The following is a 20720-nucleotide window of genomic DNA, read 5'->3' as shown; positions in this document are numbered from 1 at the left end:
GGGTGATAGATCATGGATGCGTGTTTATTTGTTTGTTTTTTTCCCCAAGGGGTGATCATGTCATAACAATCGCTTGACTTTTTGTGGATGTTTCCCTATTTGTGTCGAACATCAGTCTTGTACCATTAGACCTAAAAAGCTCTATATATTTGTAATCAACATAAAAAGCCAATTCATTTGGTACGTTCATTTTTATCAAAATTTCATATATAGGAAATATGATAACAGACTAAGTTGTTTTCAGGATAAGGAATGATAGGGTGCCTGAAGTCATGCTTCTGGGAAATTTAGGTGTGGCAAAGCAAAAGGTAATGTGTCCTGAAATGTGACGAGATCACAAGAAAAAGTCAAAGGAAGTAGGATATTTACGACAGAGGGGAATGGTGCAGCTTTGAAGCTCTGCCAAGATAAATTTTTAGGTTGAGTTTGTGCAGCTGTATTGACCTCAGGTGACTTGGTGCTGCAACGGGTCTTCACAAGCATCAGAAATACAAAAACAAAATTAGACATCAAAACAAAAAACTTGTCTAAGCAAATATAGATAGCATTGATAATAATGTATACATTCCTTAAATGCTTATGTGTCTTTGACCCACCTGATTGGTCAGTTTTGCTCCCTTTTTTGGTGATAATCTTAAATCTGAGGATAATGTTAGAAGTGTTACCTATAAATTTGGTCGAGGGCGGTGGGATAAAAAGGGTTTTTCAGATCGTAAGCTTCACTGAGGGAGGGGGATTTTTCTTACAGTCTTCATTTATACTGCAATTTAGGTCAGAAATTAAAAAAAAATGAAAAAGAAAGAGCATTACAATTAAGAAAAATACTAGGTTTTCTGTACCACTTTCAACACATTTTTGCTAAATGAGAGGCCTCTAGGGATCAGTGGAGGTAATATTTTAAAGTTCTTAAGCCGAACTGGCCAGATATGACAATAAACAACAAAGAGAGATAAAATTCCACAAAAAAAACTCAAACGACACTTCGGCCAGTAGAGAGGAAAGACTAAAATAACGCGGATATTTCGCCTGTATCCAAACTAGGCGTCCTCAGCACAAGATAAAAAGAAAAAACACTAAACTAAAAACAAATAAAACCACCACCAATAATAATAAATACAATTGTTGCTATTGAACTACGTAGGGAAAAGAAGCCCTTAGAGTTACTTCAATGAGAACATAAAAGCAACTGAGGAAAAACTATGAAAATTGAAACTTAGTTAACTATTCTGTTGCGAAATAATCCTCTTGTAAGCTAATACTGAAACAACTCTGTTTGGTCTAGTAGGTAATCTTGTCCCCTGGTGATTGTGTTAAATTTAATTCCCTTATTGACTATTAGTTCATTTTCCAAAAGACATTCATAAATTGGGTCAATATTTAAATTTCCTGTGTCTCTACTTATTGAAAGATTAGAAAATACAAGTTTTTTAATTTCTAAAGCCTCCCTCGCCCACTGAGAAAAACCTCTATCGCTAGAAATAGCTGTAGCCTCATCAAATTGTATAAGCTGTTCGGGATGAAAAAATGCATATTCAGCCAGAGCCGAAACAAAAGTTTTAGGAGGTTTTCTTAATTGTAGGGTTTTTTCTATTGAGTTGCGATGCTAAATAAATCTTTCAGTAAATTGTCGGTGAGTTCTACCAATATAAAACTTTCTAGAAGAACAAGGAATTTTATACACCCCACTAACTAAATCTCCCCGGGTTAAATCCTTCCCAAAATTAAGAAAACTACCAAATGGTCTCACTGATTGGAAACAAGTATCAGTGTTATGTTTACCTAAAATTCGTTTAAGCATCTCCCCTTAAGTAGGTACATAAGGCAAAGAAATGAACCTTTTCGGCATGTTTAATTCTATACACTGTGAGACCCCAATAACCCTATTGTTGTGTTTGATGCGTCTATTTTTTATTATTTTATCAATGAATTTAATCGGATAACTATTACAAAATAAAATATCCCTCAAATACAACAATTCAGAATTTAAAAACTCTTGAGAACAAATTCTGAAAGCTCTATCCACCAGTGCAATCTAAACCCCTCATTTCACTGAAATATGGTAGCATGAGTGAAAGTTCAAATACCTATCACTGTGTGTAGGCTTTCTATATACTGAAAAAAGTAAATGGAAATCACTTTTAGTCAATAGGATATCAAGAAAAGGTAGTTTGTCATTTTCTTCAAACTCCACTGTAAGTTTTACATTTTTGTCAAAACTATTTAAATGTTTACGGCAGAGGCGCCATTTGGGCCAAATCTTGGGGTGGGCATGAACTCCATCTTGACCCCCCCCCCCCGACTCACTTCGTTTCGCGTAAGAAAAAATGCGGGTTTTGGCAGCACATCGATCAAATATTCTAGGTAAAAACGCATTTTCAGCAACCGTGTGTTGCTTGGAAATGTACTGTAACCGAATGTTGGACTCAGCCACACTGGCCTCTAAGATTAATTATAACATCGAAGATCACAATCAACGAGGTTAAGTGATTAAGTTGAAAGTGGAAAATTCAATTAGACTACAGGCTGGCCTTCCTCAGCGAGAAACTTTCTTATTTAAGTAAACAATACGTTGGTGAAAGTAATCTTCATCAACATGCTGAGGGTTGTAACCAAAATCTTGCTTTTCCTTCAGCAGAAATCTTTCAGATCAAGTATATTTACAAAAAGGAAAACATAACAAGAGAAAAAAAATATTACAACACTCGAGGTAATAAGGGGAACCGCCGAGGTTTCATCTTTTCAAAATCGCCAACAAGCTGGTCGTAGTCCAATTTTTTACTAAATCCTTCCCTGCAAACATCAAAAGGAGGTGATTGAGACGATCGTCTCCTGTGTAGACTGCAGGTAGTTTTCACTATTTCTAGGCTAGAAAACAAACGCTCATTGCTTGCTATTGTGACAGGAAGTGTGGCAGCAATACGAAGTACTTTAACTACTTCTGAGTAAGCCACTGGTAATGCCTGAAAATGGTCGACAATGTCTAGGAAGTTTTCCGGCTTTTTCTCATCATCCAGCAAGAAACGCTTGGCAGTACCAGCTTGAGATTCGAGAAACATTTCGTCGATATCCAGCTCGCCGTAAAGAGCAGACACACGATTGAGCAACTCTGTGCCCATAAACTTGGTCGAGCTTCGATCCAAGGCTTGGAGTGTGCTCAGCACTGGCAAGTTATCTGTAAACCTTCTGTCAAATTCGGCTAGTAGACGGTCGAAAGTCTTGGAGTACACTCGCTTCATTTCATCCGCCAAAGTAGTAGTCCGATTTCCAGATTTGATGAAGTTCTTTCTTAGCGTCAAAGTTGTCACAAATTGTTTCAGATGCTTGGTCATCTTTGGAGTTCTAATGCTAATGGCTATTAATATCTTTATATTTACCTAACTAAAAAGTTAATAGGCTTAATGATGTAAAGTCGTCTACTTCTCTCTGTGCTCTCGTCTTTAGAGTCTTATGGTAGCGCTGGCCTACAATCTGGGGTTCGACCAGTAGAGGATGTCAAGCGTCTCTAACTTTCATAAGCTTTGTAGTGTCGAACATAAAATGTTTATTTACACATATGATACAGTAAATGTACATAAAACGAGGACAGAAAGAGAATAAGAACTGACTCGAGTAATCTAAAATGGTGGCTTATATTCACTAAAACAAGGAAATAAACATCAAAACATTTGACAGGAACTGACCTATTTTAATCTGTCAACTTAGAGGAATTACTGCAAATATTCAGAATTTATAATATTAATATAATCATCTAGGAAATGGGCATTTGACAGAACTTGAGACTTTTATTATGTATCTAACCTACTTTCAAAGTTTACAATGATAAATAGCAAATAGCGTAATTACCCCAAGGGTCATCAGGTAATTATGCTCTTTGGTTAATAGACGTGCAGTAATTTCAAATTAATTGGACAGAATGGATCATGTTGGACATAATGGATTATTATGGCCGGCAAAGGGCCCTTTGTGGTGGAAGCTTGGGCCCCCTAGAAAATCTAGGGTGGGCATTTGCCCACCCCTGACCCCCCAAATGGCGCCTCTGGTTTACGGAAAAGGTCTAAGGACTCTAAACCGTAGTTCAAATGCAAACAACATCATCGATAAATCTGCCCCAGAAACAAAGGGAGAGCCCAAAACTGTGTATAGCGGAGGTTTCAATAGATTAGATGAAGAGATTTGCCAACAAAGGGGAGAGAGATGCCCCATAGCCAAAGCAAACACTTGTTTGTAAAATTCACCTCTAAAACCAAAATAAAGATACTATAAAAAAGAAAAAAAAAAATAAAGACTGTTATGTAGGTAAAATAACATTGATACTTGTTTCCAATCAGTGAGACCATTAGGTAGTTTTCTTAATTCTGGGAAGGATTTAACCCGGGGAGAGTTAGTTAGTGGGGTGTATAAAATTCCTTGTTCTTGTGGAAAGTTTTATATTGGTAGAACTCACCAACAATTTACTGAAAGATTTATTGAGCATCGCAACTCAATAGAAAGAACCCTACAATTAAGAAAGCCTCTTGAAACTTTTGTTCCGGCTCTGGCTGAACATAGATTCTTTCATCCCGAACGTTTTATACAATTTGATGAGGCTACAGCTATTTCTAATGATAGAGGTTTTTCTCAGTGGGCGAGGGAGGCCATAGAAACTAAAAAACATATATTTGCTAATCTTTCAGTAAATAGAGACAAGGGAATTTTTATTGACCCAATTTATGATTGTCTTTTGAAAAATGAACCAATAGACAATAAGGGAATTAAAATTTCACACAATCACCAGGGGACAAGATTACCTACTGGACCAAAAAAGTTGCTTCAATATTAACTTACAAGAGGATTATTTCGCAACAGAATAGTTAACTAAGATTCAATTTTCATAATTTTTCCTCAATTGCTTTGATGTTCTGATTGAAGTAACTCTAAGAGCTTCTTTTTCCTACGTGGATCAGTAGCGACAATTGCATTTATTATTATTGGTGGTGGTTTTATTTGTTTTTATTTTAGTGTTTTTTCTTTGTATCTTGTGCTGAGGACGCCTAGTTTGGATACAGGCGAAATATCCGCGTTATTTTAGTCTTTCCTCTCTACTGGCCGCAGTTTCGTTTGAGCTTTTTTTTGTGGAGTTTTATCTCTCTTTGTTGTTTAAGGTAATGATTTCTCAAAGAAAATAATAAATTAAAAACGATTCGATCTCACCATAACAAATATCTAATAGAAAAAGTCCGTACATATTTTAGCACCATCTGCATTAATTGAGAACCTGTCTGCAGAAACATAACAATGACCGAGTAATTAAGAAGAGAAAGGCAGAGTAAATTTCATTCTATAAGGGCGTAATGGGCCATTGTATTTGTGCTTTCTAGGTTTGATTTTATAAGGTTTGATACGGGGTACATCGTTCGGATATTATGCCAAAAAAAAAATCCTCCCACAGCCTCTACGCATTTGATAAATCCCAAAAGATGACTAAATTACAATGTAAGAATTTATGATGACTGCAGCTATAACTTTTTACTTGTAGAGAATTTTATCTTTTTAATAATAACGTTTTGTTGATTATTATTTCAAGGATATTTACCCAACTATGTGAATCAGTACTACTAGCATTCCTTGTGGTCTTTGTCAATTAAAGTCACTATGAACTGTTAAAACCCAGATTCTCTCCACTCACGTGTTGTGAAAGTAATACTCTACAGTCAAAAAATGACTTGATAGAAGAAAATGTACTAACCTATAGTGGTGATGAGAATAATTGAGTAAAATAAGGAGCCACCAAAGGTCCATTGAAGGTCCTCAAGATCTTCACTTCCATCCCATCCTTTTTTCTTCATAGCTTCGATCAAAGTAAGCTCGAATTTCTCGAAAAAAATAATCGATTATGTATTATTGCAGGGATGTAGGCTATCCAAAGGGACATTTGGGCTAGACTCTGTTGATTTATAGTTACTCTTATAATTTTACGCTAATGTCCTATTTTTACCATAGCTTCATCTGTTTCTTTTCACTTCTAGACTGACCCCCCCCCCCCCGGAAAAAATTGAAGTGCATGCACTGACGCTAAAGAGAGAAAGAAATATCATAACTGTTCCTTAACAGAGGCTGAATTGATTAAATCAAAAAAGAAAAAAAAAACGGTGCGAACAACTTAAAAAAGACAGATTTTGACCAAGCATAACAACGGTCTGACAGAAAAAATGTACAACGTTTTTTTCTTGTCCTTGGGTCAAACAGATTTTGATCAAGTTCATTTCAGTTTTTTTTTTCTTGTATACGAAATAACCTAATTTGTTTTTCTTTGTAATACCTAATTGTTAGGTAACATCCTTGTAAGTGTACGCGGTTAAAATCTATACCGTTAAACATAAACGTTTTTGTCCAGGTTTTCACAAATTTGAGTCATTGGTATCTGTGCAACCCTTTGACACTGTCAGAGAAGAGTAGTGAGCCGGATACATCTTGTTTCAATACTTTCTGGCTTTTGCAATATTTTTTTCTTTGTTTAAGAAAGAGTCAGAAGTTAAGTGGAACAAACGCATTTGTGCAATTTTTACTCTGTTTCTTGTAAAATCCTGTTACACTTAAAAATATTTGCTTGACTTTCTAGAAAGCTATAATAAATAGGCTATTTACAATTTAAAAGCAACTACAGTTTCTTTAGAAATGGTTGTTAAAACACCTTTCGATTACATTTCAATTTGTCAATTTTTTAAGATTCCAATTTGCAAGAGTCAGATGTCTTTCTCCTCCTTAATATGAAAAGTTGATCGAACACGTTTACACATTACAGTACGACGATTCAGTGAAGTTTTAAAAAAAAACTAAAACGTAAAAATATGTATGTAAAAGTGGACTCTTTTATCCATCTGAGTTACTGATGTAATACAACTAAAATGTAGCATTGATTGATTTTTTAGTACTCAAGTTTTATTTCAATACTTAATAAAAGTAATATCAAGTCTGATTTTCAGACAGTGAGCGTCATTAAGGGCCCTTCAAAATCAGCTAATAAGTTATTTATTTACCAACACTTTATGCAGTAAATCCCATAATAAATTAGAATTCAGAACCAATTCCAAACCAAATCGGTTTGTTGCAGTAGAGCATTAATTAGGACGAATAAGTAAGGTAACCCCCTCCCCTACACACACACCTACCATTCGAGAAAAGAGCCCTACTAACTGAAGTAACTTTTATTTTCAGACAATTCGTGGTAACGAACTGTAGTAAGGAGAGACCCGGCTCAATAGTAACCGAAACTCTAAAAAACGGAATTTCAATACCAATAGTTACATCAAAAGAATCGCATTTTTACACTGATTTTACATATAATAAGTTTAATCAAGTTTAGTCTTAGAAAGTTAAAAAGTTAAGAGCCTGAGAAAATATGCCTTATTTTAAAAAATAAAAAAATTCCTAGATACGTAATTGACATAGCCGGAACAGATTTGATCTCTTTTGGGGAGTTGGGGGGAGGATTAATTCTAAAAAATTAGAAAAAATGAGGTATTTTTAACTTACGAAGGAGTGATGGGATCTTTATGAATTTTACTATTTAGAAGGACCTCGTAACTCAAATCTCTTATTTTAAATCCCGACCGGATCCAGTGTCATTGGGGGGAGTTGGGGGACCGGAAATCTTGGGAAACTCTTAGAGTGGAAAAATCAGGATGAAAGTTGGTGGGAAGAATTAGCACAAGCCCTAGATACATGATTGACATAGCCGGACTGAATCCGCTCTGTTTGGGGGATTAGAGGGGGTGTTAGTTCGGAAATATTAGAAAAATTGAAATATTTTTAACTTAAGAACGGGTGACCGTTCGTAAGGCATTTTTAAATATGATATTAATGAGTTTTGATATTTAGAAGGACCTCGTGTCTCAGAGCTATTATTTTAAATCCCGACCAGCATTAAGCCTCTGATTTTCCTTTTAAATTAATCTATTGATTCTTAGAATTTCGCTAAAGCTCAGGCCGTATGAGCTCCTGGCCCTTGGCTCTTCCGACCTCGTCACAAGTGCCATATGAGCTCTTAGCTCTTGTTTTTTGTTTCTTTTTTCAGGAGTGATCGTATTGATCACCCCTGAAATCCTACAATGTTGCCAGAGAGCTCATTCTAGCGGAAAATAAAAGTTCTAGTGCCCTTTTCAAGTGATCAAAAAATTAGAGGGTGCCTACGCCCCCTCCCACATTCATTTCTTCCCAAAGTTACCGGATCGAAATTCTGAGACAGCCATTTTGTTCAGCATAGTCAATAAACCTAATAATTATGTCTTTTGGGACGAATTAATCCCCCACTGTCCCCGGGGGAGAGGCGTCAAGTTACAAACTTTGACCATTGTTTATATATAGTAACGGTTATTGGGAAGTGTACAGACGTTTTCAGGGGGACTTTTTCGTGTTGAGGTGGATCGGGGGACGAGATTTCGTGGGAGGATCTTTCCATGGAGGAATTTATCATGAGGGAAGAGAATTTCCATGAAGGGGCTGCAGGATTTTCTAACATGATTTAAAAAAATGAGAAAATAAATACAGAAAATTCAGCTGGAAGTAAGGAGTAGCATTAAAAACTAAAAAGAACAGAAATTATTACGTATAAAAGGGGATTCATCTCCTCTGCAATACCTCGCTCTTTACACTGAAGTGTTTTGAGTAATTTCAACTATTTATTCGATGGCCTTTGTGATTCAGGTGTCATTCTTTAGAAATTGGGACAAAATTCAAGCTTTAGTGTAAAGAGTGAGATATTGACGAGGGGGTGAACCCCCTCATATATGTAATAAAAACATACAATTATACAAGTTCGTTACGCAAGTCAATTCGTAAGTTACGAATATTTACTACTAATAAAAACGTTTCGTAAAAAAAAGTTCTAGTTGCCTTTTTAAGTAACCACAAATTGGAGGGCAACCTGACCTCCTCCCCAGCCCTTTTTTTAACCAAAATCGTACGATCAAAACTATGAGAAAGCCATTTAGTAAAAAAAAAATAATATGCAAATTTTGTTTTAATTATTCATGTGTGGTAAGCCAAAATCAAAACATGTATTAATTCAAAAACTTTCGGAAATTAAATTAAAAAAAAACAAGTTTTTTAACTGCAAGTAAGGAGCGACATAACGACTTATAACGAACAGAAATTATTCCGTACGTGAAAGGGATTGTCCCCTCACTCTTTACGCTAAAGTTTTTTATTGTTTTAAAGATCAGAGTTGTGAGAAAGAGTCAAACTTTAGCGTAAAGAGCCAGGCGTTGAGGAGGGGACCAACCCTTTCATATACGGAATAATTTCTGTTCATTTTAAGTTTTAATATCGCTCCTTATTTGCAGTTATTTTTTTTTATTTATCATCATTATGAAGCGATTCTTATCTATAGCAGCGGTCACCGACCTGTGGTCCATGGACCACTGATAGTCTGTAAAAATGTTGAGCTGGGTCACGAAAAGAACGGACCATTATTATATAATGCTTTTTTTTATATTTCATGAACATGAACATGAAAAAAGACAAGGAAACTCAGAAACTGAGTTTCAAGGAAACTCATAATAAGTTAAAAATTTAAAAGTTACATTTATTATTATATAGCCTTATTGCTACTGAAAAGGCTAAATAAATAAAAAAGTTGATATGGGGGTTCGGATTCGTTTGGCTTCTTATTTATGCGAACTAGTTCCATTCTGTTTCAGTTTTCAATCCAGTCTTCACAATCTTCAGTATTAGCGTAGGTGTGAACTCACAGCTTAGATGCCAATATTCAGTTATTAAAACTCGATTTATTTTTGGGACACAGTGTGCGGTAACGATGGTAGCAGCTGGAGACAGGAAGCTGGTATTGATATCTAATTGATAACAGGCAACTGGTATCGGTATCTAAGCTGTATATGCAACAAACAAAATTGCGTTCCCACCAATGGTGTTGTAATATGATCTACGCTCGGAGCGTGGGCTTGGAGGAGGTGCCAAGTTTATAGCTCTGTACCAAAAGCTTCTCATTGGCAAGATAGGAGTTTTCATAACTGTATTGGTATCTAATCTGTGGTGGGAACTACACGTTCCTGAATTTCCTGCGGCCTGGCGTAAGCTCCTTGAAAGTAAATTAAATTAAAAAAAAAAGTTTTTTTTAACTGAAAGTAAGGAGCAACATTAAGACTTAAAACGAGCAAACGTATATGAGGGGGCTTATCCTCCCCGTGAATACCTCACTCTCTACGCTAAAGTCCAAATTGTGTTCCCATTCTTTAAGAATGACCCCTGAATCACAAAGACCAGTTAATTAGAATAGATAGCTCTTTTGGAAGTTCTAAAAAAAAACTTTGGCGTAAAGATCGAGGTATTGACTAGGGTATGAACCTCCTTATATAAGCAATTATTTTTGTTTGTTTTAAGTGTTAATGTTTCTCCTTACTTTCAGTTGAAAAACTTGTTGTTTTTTTAAATTTAATTTCTGATCGTTTTTAAACAATGCTGGGAAATCCGGTGCCCCCATCATAGAAATATCCCTTCCCACATGAAAACATCCTCCATGGATATATCCTTACACTTAAGGATCTCTCGCCCTCTCGTGACATTCTAGGACCACTGAATCGATTATCCCTGGGAAAACAAACAAATAAACACCCATCCGTGATCTTTCTTCTGGCAAAAAATACAAAAATTCCACACTTTTACAGATAGGAGCTTGAAACCTCTACCATACGGTTTCTGATACACTGAATTTAATGGTGTGATTTTCATTAATATTCTATCACTTTTAGGGGGTGTTTCCTCCTTTTTCGAAATTAAATAAAAAAAACAAGTTTTTTGAAATGAAAGTAAGGAGCGACATTAAAACTTAAAACGAACAGAAATTACTCCTTATATGAAAGGGGTTTTTCCTCCTCGACGCCCCGCTCTTTACGCTAAAGTTTTTTATTGTTTTAAAAAGTAGAATTGCGAGAAAGAATCAAACTGTAGCGCAAGGAGCGGGGCGTCGAGGAGGAAAAACCCCTTTCATATAAAGAGTAATTTCTGTTCGTTTTAAGTTTTAATGTCGCTCCTTACTTTCATTTCAAAAAACTTGTTTTTTTTTATTTAATTTCTGAAAGTTTTTGAATTAATGCATGTCTTATTTTGGCTCTCCGTACATAAATTATTAAAATGAAATTTGCATATTAATTCTTTTTTTGGCTAAATGGCTTTCTTTTAGTTTTGATCAGACGATTTTGAGAAATAAGGGGTGGGGAAGGAGGCCTAGTTGTCCTCCAATTTTTCGGTTACTTAAAAAGGCAACTAGGTCTTTTAATTTTTAACGAACGTTTTTATTAGTAAAAAAATACGCAACTTAAGAATTAACTTACGTAAAAAACTTTTATATTCTTATATTTTTGATTATATATATGAGGGGGTTGGTCCCCTCGTTAATACCTCGCTCTTCATAATAAATCTTGTTTTGTCCCAATTCTTTAAGAATGACCCCTGAATCAGAAAGGCCGTATAATAAATAGTTGAAATTACTTAAAAAATTTTTAGCATAAAGAGTGAAGTATTTATCTCCTCCTAAATACCTCGCTCTTTATGCTAAAGTATTTTTAGAACCCCTCATATGCGTAATAATCTCTGTTCGTTTTAAGTTTTGATGCTTCTCGTTACTTTCAATTGAAAAAACTTTTTCATGTTTATATTTTCATTGTTTGTTTTTTTATAGTAATGCTAGAAAATCCTGAGCCCTTTTGATTGAATTTCTCTTCCCCCATGAAATATTCCTCCAAGAAAAGATCCTCCCATATAGCCCCCTCCCCTGAACCCCACACCCAAACCAAAAAAATCCCCCTGATAACGTCGGTACACTTCCCAGTAACCATTACTGTATGTAAACATTGGCCAAAGTTTGTAACTTGCAGCCCCTCTCCCAGGGACTGTGGGGGGTAAGTCATCCCCAAAGACATAGTTATTATGGTTTTAGACTATGCGGAACAAAATGGCTATCTCAAAATTTTGATCCGTTGACTTTGGTAAAAAATGAGCGTGGGAGGGGGCCTAGGTGCCCTCCAATTTTTTTGGTCACTTAAAAAGGGCACTAGAACTTTTCATTTCCGTTAGAATGAGCCCTCTTGCAACACTCTAGGACCACTTGGTCGATACGATGACCCCTAGGGAAAAAACAACAACAAATAAACAAATAAACACGCACCCGTGATTTGTCTTCTGGCAAAAAATACAAAATTCCACATTTTTGTAGATTGGACCTTGAAATTTTTTCTATAGGGTTCTCTGATACGCTGAATTCGATGGTGCGATTTTCGTTAACATCTGATGACTTTTAGGGGGTGTTACCCCCTATTTTCTAAAATAAGGCAAATTTTCTCAGGCTCGTAACTTCTGATGAAAAAGACTAAATTTGATGAAACTTATATATTTAAAATCAGCATAAAAATCTGATTCTTTTGATATATCTTTTAGCATCGAAATTCCGTTTTTTAGAGTTTTGTTTACTATTGAGCCGGGTCGCTCCTTACTACAGTTCGTTACCACGAACTGTTTGAATAATACAATTTATTCAGGCTCGTAACTTTTGGTTCAAAAGACTAAATTTGATGAAATTTATATATTTGAAATCAGCATGAAAATCAGATTCTTTTCGGTTTTGGTTACTTTTGAGCCAGGTCGCTCCTTGCTTACAGCTCGTTACCACAAACTATTTGACTAATACTTATGTGAGTAAGTGCTCTCAATGCTGGAGCATTTGAAGTGAACAACTGCTAGTTTGACCATAATTTAGTACATGGACTTGCTTCAAACTATTGATCTTTTTACCCACAAGGGTATTTAATTTACTAAATTTTTACTTCGACTAACTCGGTATTTTAAAATATATTTGTGGCCCTGCTGATTGCCAGGCAATGTTGAATATGGAATTTTAGAAAAAAAGATTGGCAACCCCTTCTTACACGATTCTCTTGTTTGAAAAATTATGCAGAGAGAGTTAAACTACTCTTTGACAGTTTAGATACAAATTACTTGAATTCAATTAAACCATTTTATTCAATTCAACTTGATAAATACACAGACGTCAGTAACAAAGCACTTCTCCTTTGTTTTTTGAGGGTTGAAATTCAAGGTGAATTAAAAGAAGAACTTCTTTGCTGGCTGAGCTTGCTCGACAGAACAACTAGCTTCGATATTTTTAAAGCACCTTACAGTTATTTCCTGAAGTACAAAATTGAGTAAAAAAAAATGTATTAGCATGTGTGCAGGTGGTGCTGCAAAAGTGACTGGACATTGCTCAGGAGCTGTTGCAAGAGTAAAAATATGTGTCACCCATATGTTCTGTCTACACATTGTATTATGCATTGCGAGCAGCTTATGGTAAAAAAAATACTTTCGACTAAACGAAGCATTATTCAGTGTGATAAAAATTGTGAATGAAATTAGACATAAAGATCTGAACTCTTGAATGTTTGAAATGCTATGCAAAGAAATGGGATCCCAGTATACTCGCTTCTTCTTCACGCTGAGGCCATATGATTATCGAGGGGCAAAATACTGAGCCGACTGTTCGTTTTGCGTGAAGAAATTGGATTATTTTTCCAGCAACAAAATAGTCAGAAATCTCAAGGATCCTTGTCCGATGGTGAGTGGGTAGCCAAGCTGGCATACCTGGCAGATATTTTTCTCTGTTAAATGAACTAACCATATATTTTTGCAAGGAGAAATTAAGGATGTGTTTATATTACGAGGAAAGATAGATGCTTTTCGAAAGTAAATATCACTGAGGCAATTGTGGTTGGTGGATGAGATCTATAAATTTTCATAAATGTTGATGAGTATATGGGAGAGAAGGATTTCAACCGTCAAGGGGTATCCACGATTACTCACCAGCACTTACTGTCACTGACATAATATTTTTATTTGTATTACCCAAAAGAGGAAGATCCCAGACCTGGAAATATGTGGATAATAAATCCATTTGTATCTAAAATCAAGGAAGACAAATGAAACATATAGACAAAAGAACGCCTTATTGATCTTTCTTCTGATGACAGTTTCAAATTAAAATTCAAATCCTCTTTGTAAAGAGCTAATTTTTGGTCTGTCTAAAAAATGAATACCCATTAATGAATGAAAAGACGATGAAAATTTTGATTCAATGTTCAACTACATATTTATGTGAAAAACGTTTTAATTTGTGACAGCAATTAAACTCGGGGTACTCGTGTATTATTCAGAACACACTCAATAAGTGAAGTTAGGTTCTTTCGTGAAACAAGCTACGATGCAGGTACATTTTAATTAAATATTTGGAACTTGTTCATTATTCAATTGGGTACTTGTGTATTATTCAGAACACATTCAATAAGCGAAGTTATGCTCTTTCGTGAAACAAACTACGATGCAGGTGTATTTTAATTAAATATTTGGTACTTGTTCATTATTCAGTTGATTCAATTCAATTCAGAACACACCCAAGAATTTTGCTGAGAAAATCCGGTTTCATAGCCACAAAGACAAAACTCAATTTAGTTTTCTACGCATAGTGATAGAAGATAGTGTCTGAACATGGATTTGGGATTTGCTAAAGACTGAAAAAGAGGCAATTATATTTTTCCAGGATAAGGGGTTGTTGCTCACAACAAAACAGTGCGTCAACGAACACAACATGACTTTATACTCTTATGAGAAGGAACATTTTTGAAAGTGTAACAATAGGCCATGTTCGGAAAAAGTCAATATGTGCGTAAATACGTGGTTTGCTGACAGTAGAATACCATTTATATGGTAATTTTACAATTTTCCTAATCAAGTATTATATTTTCATCATATTTTGTTTTATTTCATTAGCTTTATCAAATTTTGGGCTATATATTTGTAAATTGGGGGGGTGGGGTAAATTATATCAAAATACTTAACCTAACCTAGCCACCTCTATATATAAAAAATTTAATTAAAATGTACCTGCATCTTAGTTTGTTTCACCAAAGAGTCTGAACCTAACTTCACTCATTGAGTGTGTTCTGAGTAATAAACAAGTACCAAGCTCGGTACCATTCTCCGCTTAAAATAGATGCAGCTCTTTGTCTTGCATTAACGTCATTGAAACCGAATTTTCTTGATTATGATCTCAAATAAACAAGAGCATCTATCATACTAAAAACACCAGTTTTTCTTTTTTTAAATAATTACAATATATACATACATATATATATATATATATATATATATATATATATATATATATATATATATATATATATATATATATATATATATATATATATATATATATATATATATATATATATATATATATATATATATATATATATATATATATATATATATATTTGCATTTGTGTGTATTTACTATTAACTATATTAAGACTTTCCTGATTATCATGTATGAACCCTTTTTTTCCAAAATCCATATTATTGGTCCTCCAAACAAAAAATGATACATTTAGTGGTCCATGAACTTTTAAAGGCTGGCCACCCCTGATCTATAGGTTGTACAAACTAGCAAAATTTTGGAGCGACGTTATGCAGAAATTACATAAAAAAAACTAGTTTTTCTAACTGAAAGTAAGGAGCGACATTAAAACTTAAAACGAACAGAAATTACTCCGTATATGAAATGGGTTGTCCCCTCCGCAATCCCTCGCTCTTTACGCTAAAGTTGGACTCTTAGCCACAATTCTACTTTTTAAAACAATTAAAAGCTTTAGCGTAAAGAGCGAGGGATTGCGGAGGGGACAACCCATTTCATATACGGAGTAATTTCTGTTCGTTTTAAGTTTTAATGTCGCTCCTTACTTTCAGTTAGAAAAATTAGTTTTTTTTATGTAATTTCTGAAAGTTTTTGAATTAATGCATGTTTGATTTTGGCTCTCCACACATAAATTATTAAAATTAAATTTACATTTTAATTCCTTTTTTGGCTAAATGGCTTTCTCTTAGTTCTGATCAGACGATTTTGAGAAATAAGGGATGGGGAAGGAGGCCTAGTTGCCATGCAATTTTTCGGTTACTCAAAAAGGCAACTATAATTCTTTATTAGTAAAAAATATACGTAACTTAAGAATTAACTTACGTAACAAACTTTTATATTCTTAAATTTTTATAATGTATATGAGGGGGTTTCTACCCTCGTTAATACCTCGCTCTTTACACTAAATCGTAAGTTTTGTGCCGATTCTTTAAGAATGACCCCTGAATCAGAAAGGCCGTAGAATAAATAGTTGAAATTACTAAAAATACTATAGCATAAAGAGCGAGGTATTTATCTCCTCCTGAATACCTCGCTCTTTATGCTAAAGTATTTTTAGAACCCCTCATATGCGTAATAATCTCTGTTCGTTTTAAGTTTCAATGCTACTCCTTGCTTTCAATAGAAAAAACTTTTCCATGTTTATTTTTCATTGTTTTTTTTTTATAGTAATTTTAGAAAATCATGCGCCCTTTTCATTGAATTTCTGTTCCCCCATGACATATTTCTTCAGGGAAAAATCCTCCCACATAGCCCCCTCTCCTCAAGCCCACCCCCAAAACCAACAAAATCCCCTGAAAACGACTGTACACTTCCCAATAACCATTATTATATGTAAACACTGGTCGAAGTTTGTAACTTGCAGCCCCTCCCCCAGGGACTGTGGGGGAGTAAGTCATTCCCAAAGACATAGTTATTATGGTTTTTGACTATGCGGAACAAAATGACTATCTCAAAATTTTGATCTGTTGACTTTGGAGAAAAAATGAGCGTGGGAGGGGGCTTAGGTGCCCTCCAATTTTTTTGGTCACTTAAAAAGGGCACTAGAACTTTTTATTTCCGTTAGAATGAGCCCTCTTGCAACATTCTAGGATCACTTGGTCGACACGATGACCCCTGGGGAAAAGAAAAAAAAAACAAACAAATAAACACGCACCGTGATTTGTCTTCTGGCAAAAAATACGAAATTCCACATTTTTGTAGATAGGAGTTTGAAAATTTTGCTATGGGGTTCTCTGACACGCCGAATGCGATGGTGTGACTTTCGTTAAGATTGTGTGAGGTGTTTTCCCCTATTTTCTAAAATAAGACACATTTTCTCAGGCTCGTAACTTTTGATGACAAAGACCAAATTTGATGAAACTTATATATTTAAAATCAGCATGAAAATCCCATTCTTTTGATGTATATTTTAGCATCAAAATTCTATTATTTAGAGTTTCGTTTACTATTGAGCCGGGTCGCTCCTTACTACAGTTCGTTACCACGAACTGTTTGAAAGAAAATAATTCGGTATTTCGGGGCTTCTGACATTATTACTCCTTTGCGGAAGTTAGGCTCAAAATTCGAAAAGGATTATATTTTTTCTCTGGGCCCCTTCCACCTCTTAGTTCGTTTATTTTCCCGTTAGTTTTCACCTGTTTTCGCTTTATAGTTGTGTTATCTCTTAGCAGTTCTTTCGTTAGTTGAGTTATGGTTGTGGTATATATGTTCTATCGCTCGTATAGTTGTGTTATTTTCAAATTTTACTCCATAATAGAGAGGCTCCGAACACCCAGCACTGTATATTAATCTCTGAATTTGACGTTTTTTCTAACGTGACCAGATTCGTTCTGCGCCCTGCGCCCTTTTCATTGAATTTTTCTTCCCCCATGACATATTTCTCCAAGGAAAGATCCTCCCACATAGCCCCCTCCCCTCAACCCTACCCCCAAAACCAAAAAATCCCCCTGAAAACGTCTGTACACTTCCCAATAACCATTATTATATGTAAACACTGGTCGAAGTTTGTAACTTGCAGCCCCTCCCCCAGGGACTGTGGGGGAGTAAGTCATCCCTCAAAGACATAGTTGTTATGATTTTCGACTATGCTGAATAAAATGGATATCTCAAAATTTTGATCCGTTGACTTTGGGAAAAAATGAGCGTGGGAGGGGGCCTAGATGCCCCCCAATTTTTTTGGTCACTTAAAAAAGGCACTAGAACTTTTCATTTACGTTAGAATGAGCCCTCTTGCAACATTCTAGGACCACTCGGTCAATACGATGACCCCTGGGGAAAAGAAAAAAACAAACAAAAAAAAAACAAACAAATAAACACGCACCCGTGATTTGTCTTCTGGCAAAAAATACAAAATTCCACATTTTTGTAGATAGGAGCTTGAAACTTCTACAGTAGAGTTCTCTGATACGCTGAATCTGATGGTGTCATTTTCGTTAAGATCCTACGACTTTTAGGGGGTCTTTCCCCCTATTTTCCTAAATAAGGCAAATTTTCTCAGGCTCGTAACTTTTGATGGGTAAGACTAAACTTGATGAAACTTATATATTTAAAATCAGCATTAAAATGCGATTCTTTTGATGTAGCTATTGATATCAAAATTCAATTTTTTAGAGTTTTAGTTACTATTGAGCCGGATCGCTCCTTACTACAGTTCGTTACCACGAACTGTTTGATTATTTCATGAATATTCTTTAGGTAAAAATATCGTCAGTTGGCGCTCCAAATAAGCGTTATAGATATAACTTGTACACAAGTTAGCAGCACAACGAAGTCTTTGTTTATACAGGTATATGTCCATATTTTTTTTTAATTCAATCATATTTCCTCAAAAAGCTTAAAAAAATTACTTTATTCTTAAAATCTAAAATATAATTTTAGGTACGGTGACACAAGTTCAAAATTTGGGTAAGTATTAAAAGTAAATACCTTCAATCTATGAGAAACAGATACGGTCCAATTGTCTTGAAACAAAACTGGCATGCTGCCCGTAATGTCCCAAAGATCCTCCGTAACTTCATGACGAAACGTCGACATTTTCTTCTTCACTTCTAGTTCATGCTCTGCCTCTAAAGCCTATAATGTCCTTAATTAAGTAGAATCCAAGATTTATAGTCGAATGAATTTTTGTAATGAGCAATTTGATGACATTGTGGCAATTAGACAAAATGCCGTTAATTTCACTAGTTATAATTTTGTGTGTGAAACTTGAAAATCGTTTTAGTAGCATAAATACATCGGTCACGATTGTTTATGCTTCTTTGTCAAGAAAATTGGTATGAAGTAGTATGACAGATATTGCATAAACCAGACAAAATATGCCAGAAGATAAATCACAATTTGAACAAATATTTGACGATCATTGTTATTTTTTATTTAGCAAACAATTGTTATTTTTTATTTAGCAAACAGGTTACAAAAAATGGTACTTGAATGATATATCGACCGCAGCTATGTCACTACAAGTACCTATCAGCTTCATAATATGCAGAATAATCATAGTTATCACATATTACATGCAGCCTCGCTATACTTTACCCCCAACCCCCCTGATGTTCAAATATATAGCCTAAATTATATATTTCCTACCTTTTCTCCCAATGCGTCTCAGTTGTTTTAACGCGTGCAGCTTTAAATTGAATCAACTGTGACGAAACAAAAACTGGAAAAACAAGTTACGCGTGGCAGAATGCATTGGAAATATATAATAATATATATTAGGTTAGGAAATATATTAGAACCTAAGCCTCTCTGCGCTCAAAGAACTATCCTCTCATTTAAATTCGCGATTTTTTTTTATAATTAATCGTGATCTAAACTGTCGGTGTAATTTCTTAAAAGATTTAATCGTAAAAGATTAGTTTCGTACAAAATCTATAAAACCGACGATCCTTTTATTATCCTATTTTCTCTGGTGCCCAGCCATATGACAATCTCTTACCACCCGTGATGAGGCAATACATAAAAATGGTACAATAAAAGGAAAAAGTAAAAACAACAACAATACAAGGCTTGCAAGTAGTAAAGACAATTAAGAGACAATTAAGGATTTTGAATTAAATGCTGAATTTAGCTTACCTCAAATGTAAAGGCTCCAATGATACAATATCCAACAACCAGGGATACTAATCCAATATGTGAAACAAGGAAAGTTAAAATATTCCTCAAAATGTAGATACATTGCTGTCCAGCAGTTCCTTCACCATCACCAACTGACATAATGCCTTGCAAATGTGAACCTGAATCACATTTTTAATTCCATAATCAAATTGTATTTCTGGGACTTGATTCACACAAAATTTAGACCGAATGACCGTTTGATTTGCTTGTATATTATTGTTGGAACCTTCGAAGTGTTTTAAGTGACTGGCTGTGGTTCTTGGCTGGAGTAAACAAAGATATTTTTAGTTGTGGAAAAATGACATTTTGAAGACGATTACCATTTTTTTTTCTTTTTATTATCTGAAATATGAGAAAATTTGAATGAAAGAAGATTGCAACCATTCAAATGTTGTTGTGGAATGTTGTATAAATCCTCTTTATAAAATCCACCTTTAGTGAAAAAAGAAGAATGAACTTTTTGCGGAAAGGGGAAGAAAGCTGAGGTTTAATGATAAACTAGTTCAAGACAGTAAGAAGTTTAAAATACTAAACCAGTATAGAGTTACACTCTAATTAAAGGACGAATTTTAGGGGGTCAGCGTAGAAAATCATTTAATGTCTTCCCTTTATATGTTCAACAATCCATATTTTATAGGTTTCCAATACTTTTGGTGGGTGGGAAAGTCAAACCTGAAATCCATCCCTGTAAACTAATTCACATAAATTTGTAACATTGTCCGGTCTCTTTTATGCCTCTACCTTTACGGTAGCAGAACACAAACGTAATAAGCATCAAGCATAAAATAATTACGAGCAAAAGTTCTCACACAGCTGAACAGCCTTTTCCCATATCTTTTCCATTCCGTATCTTTTCTTTTCCATTCCATGG

The 20720-nt window shown here is 34.9% G+C and overlaps 1 protein-coding gene across 1 annotated transcript in view; it reads right to left on the bottom strand.

The window, feature by feature from the left end:
* The window catches only part of LOC136028185 (uncharacterized), a 44568-nt gene extending 24472 nt beyond the window's left edge, over positions 1-20096 (bottom strand). Inside the window, exons 1-3 of the mRNA XM_065705888.1 lie at positions 19808-20096; positions 18659-18805; positions 5726-5852 (exon numbers count right to left, since the gene is read on the bottom strand). Of these exons, the coding sequence (XP_065561960.1) occupies positions 5726-5852; positions 18659-18805; positions 19808-19948 (415 nt within the window). The 5' untranslated portion in view covers positions 19949-20096. The remainder of the gene's footprint in view (positions 1-5725; positions 5853-18658; positions 18806-19807) is intronic.
* Between the last annotated feature and the right edge of the window lie 624 nt (positions 20097-20720).

The sequence above is a fragment of the Artemia franciscana genome, chromosome 6, assembly GCF_032884065.1.
Source record: "Artemia franciscana chromosome 6, ASM3288406v1, whole genome shotgun sequence".
NCBI lineage: Eukaryota > Metazoa > Arthropoda > Branchiopoda > Anostraca > Artemiidae > Artemia > Artemia franciscana.
Note: the sequence above shows the minus strand (reverse complement) of the source record. Positions and strands in the feature narration are given on the sequence as shown.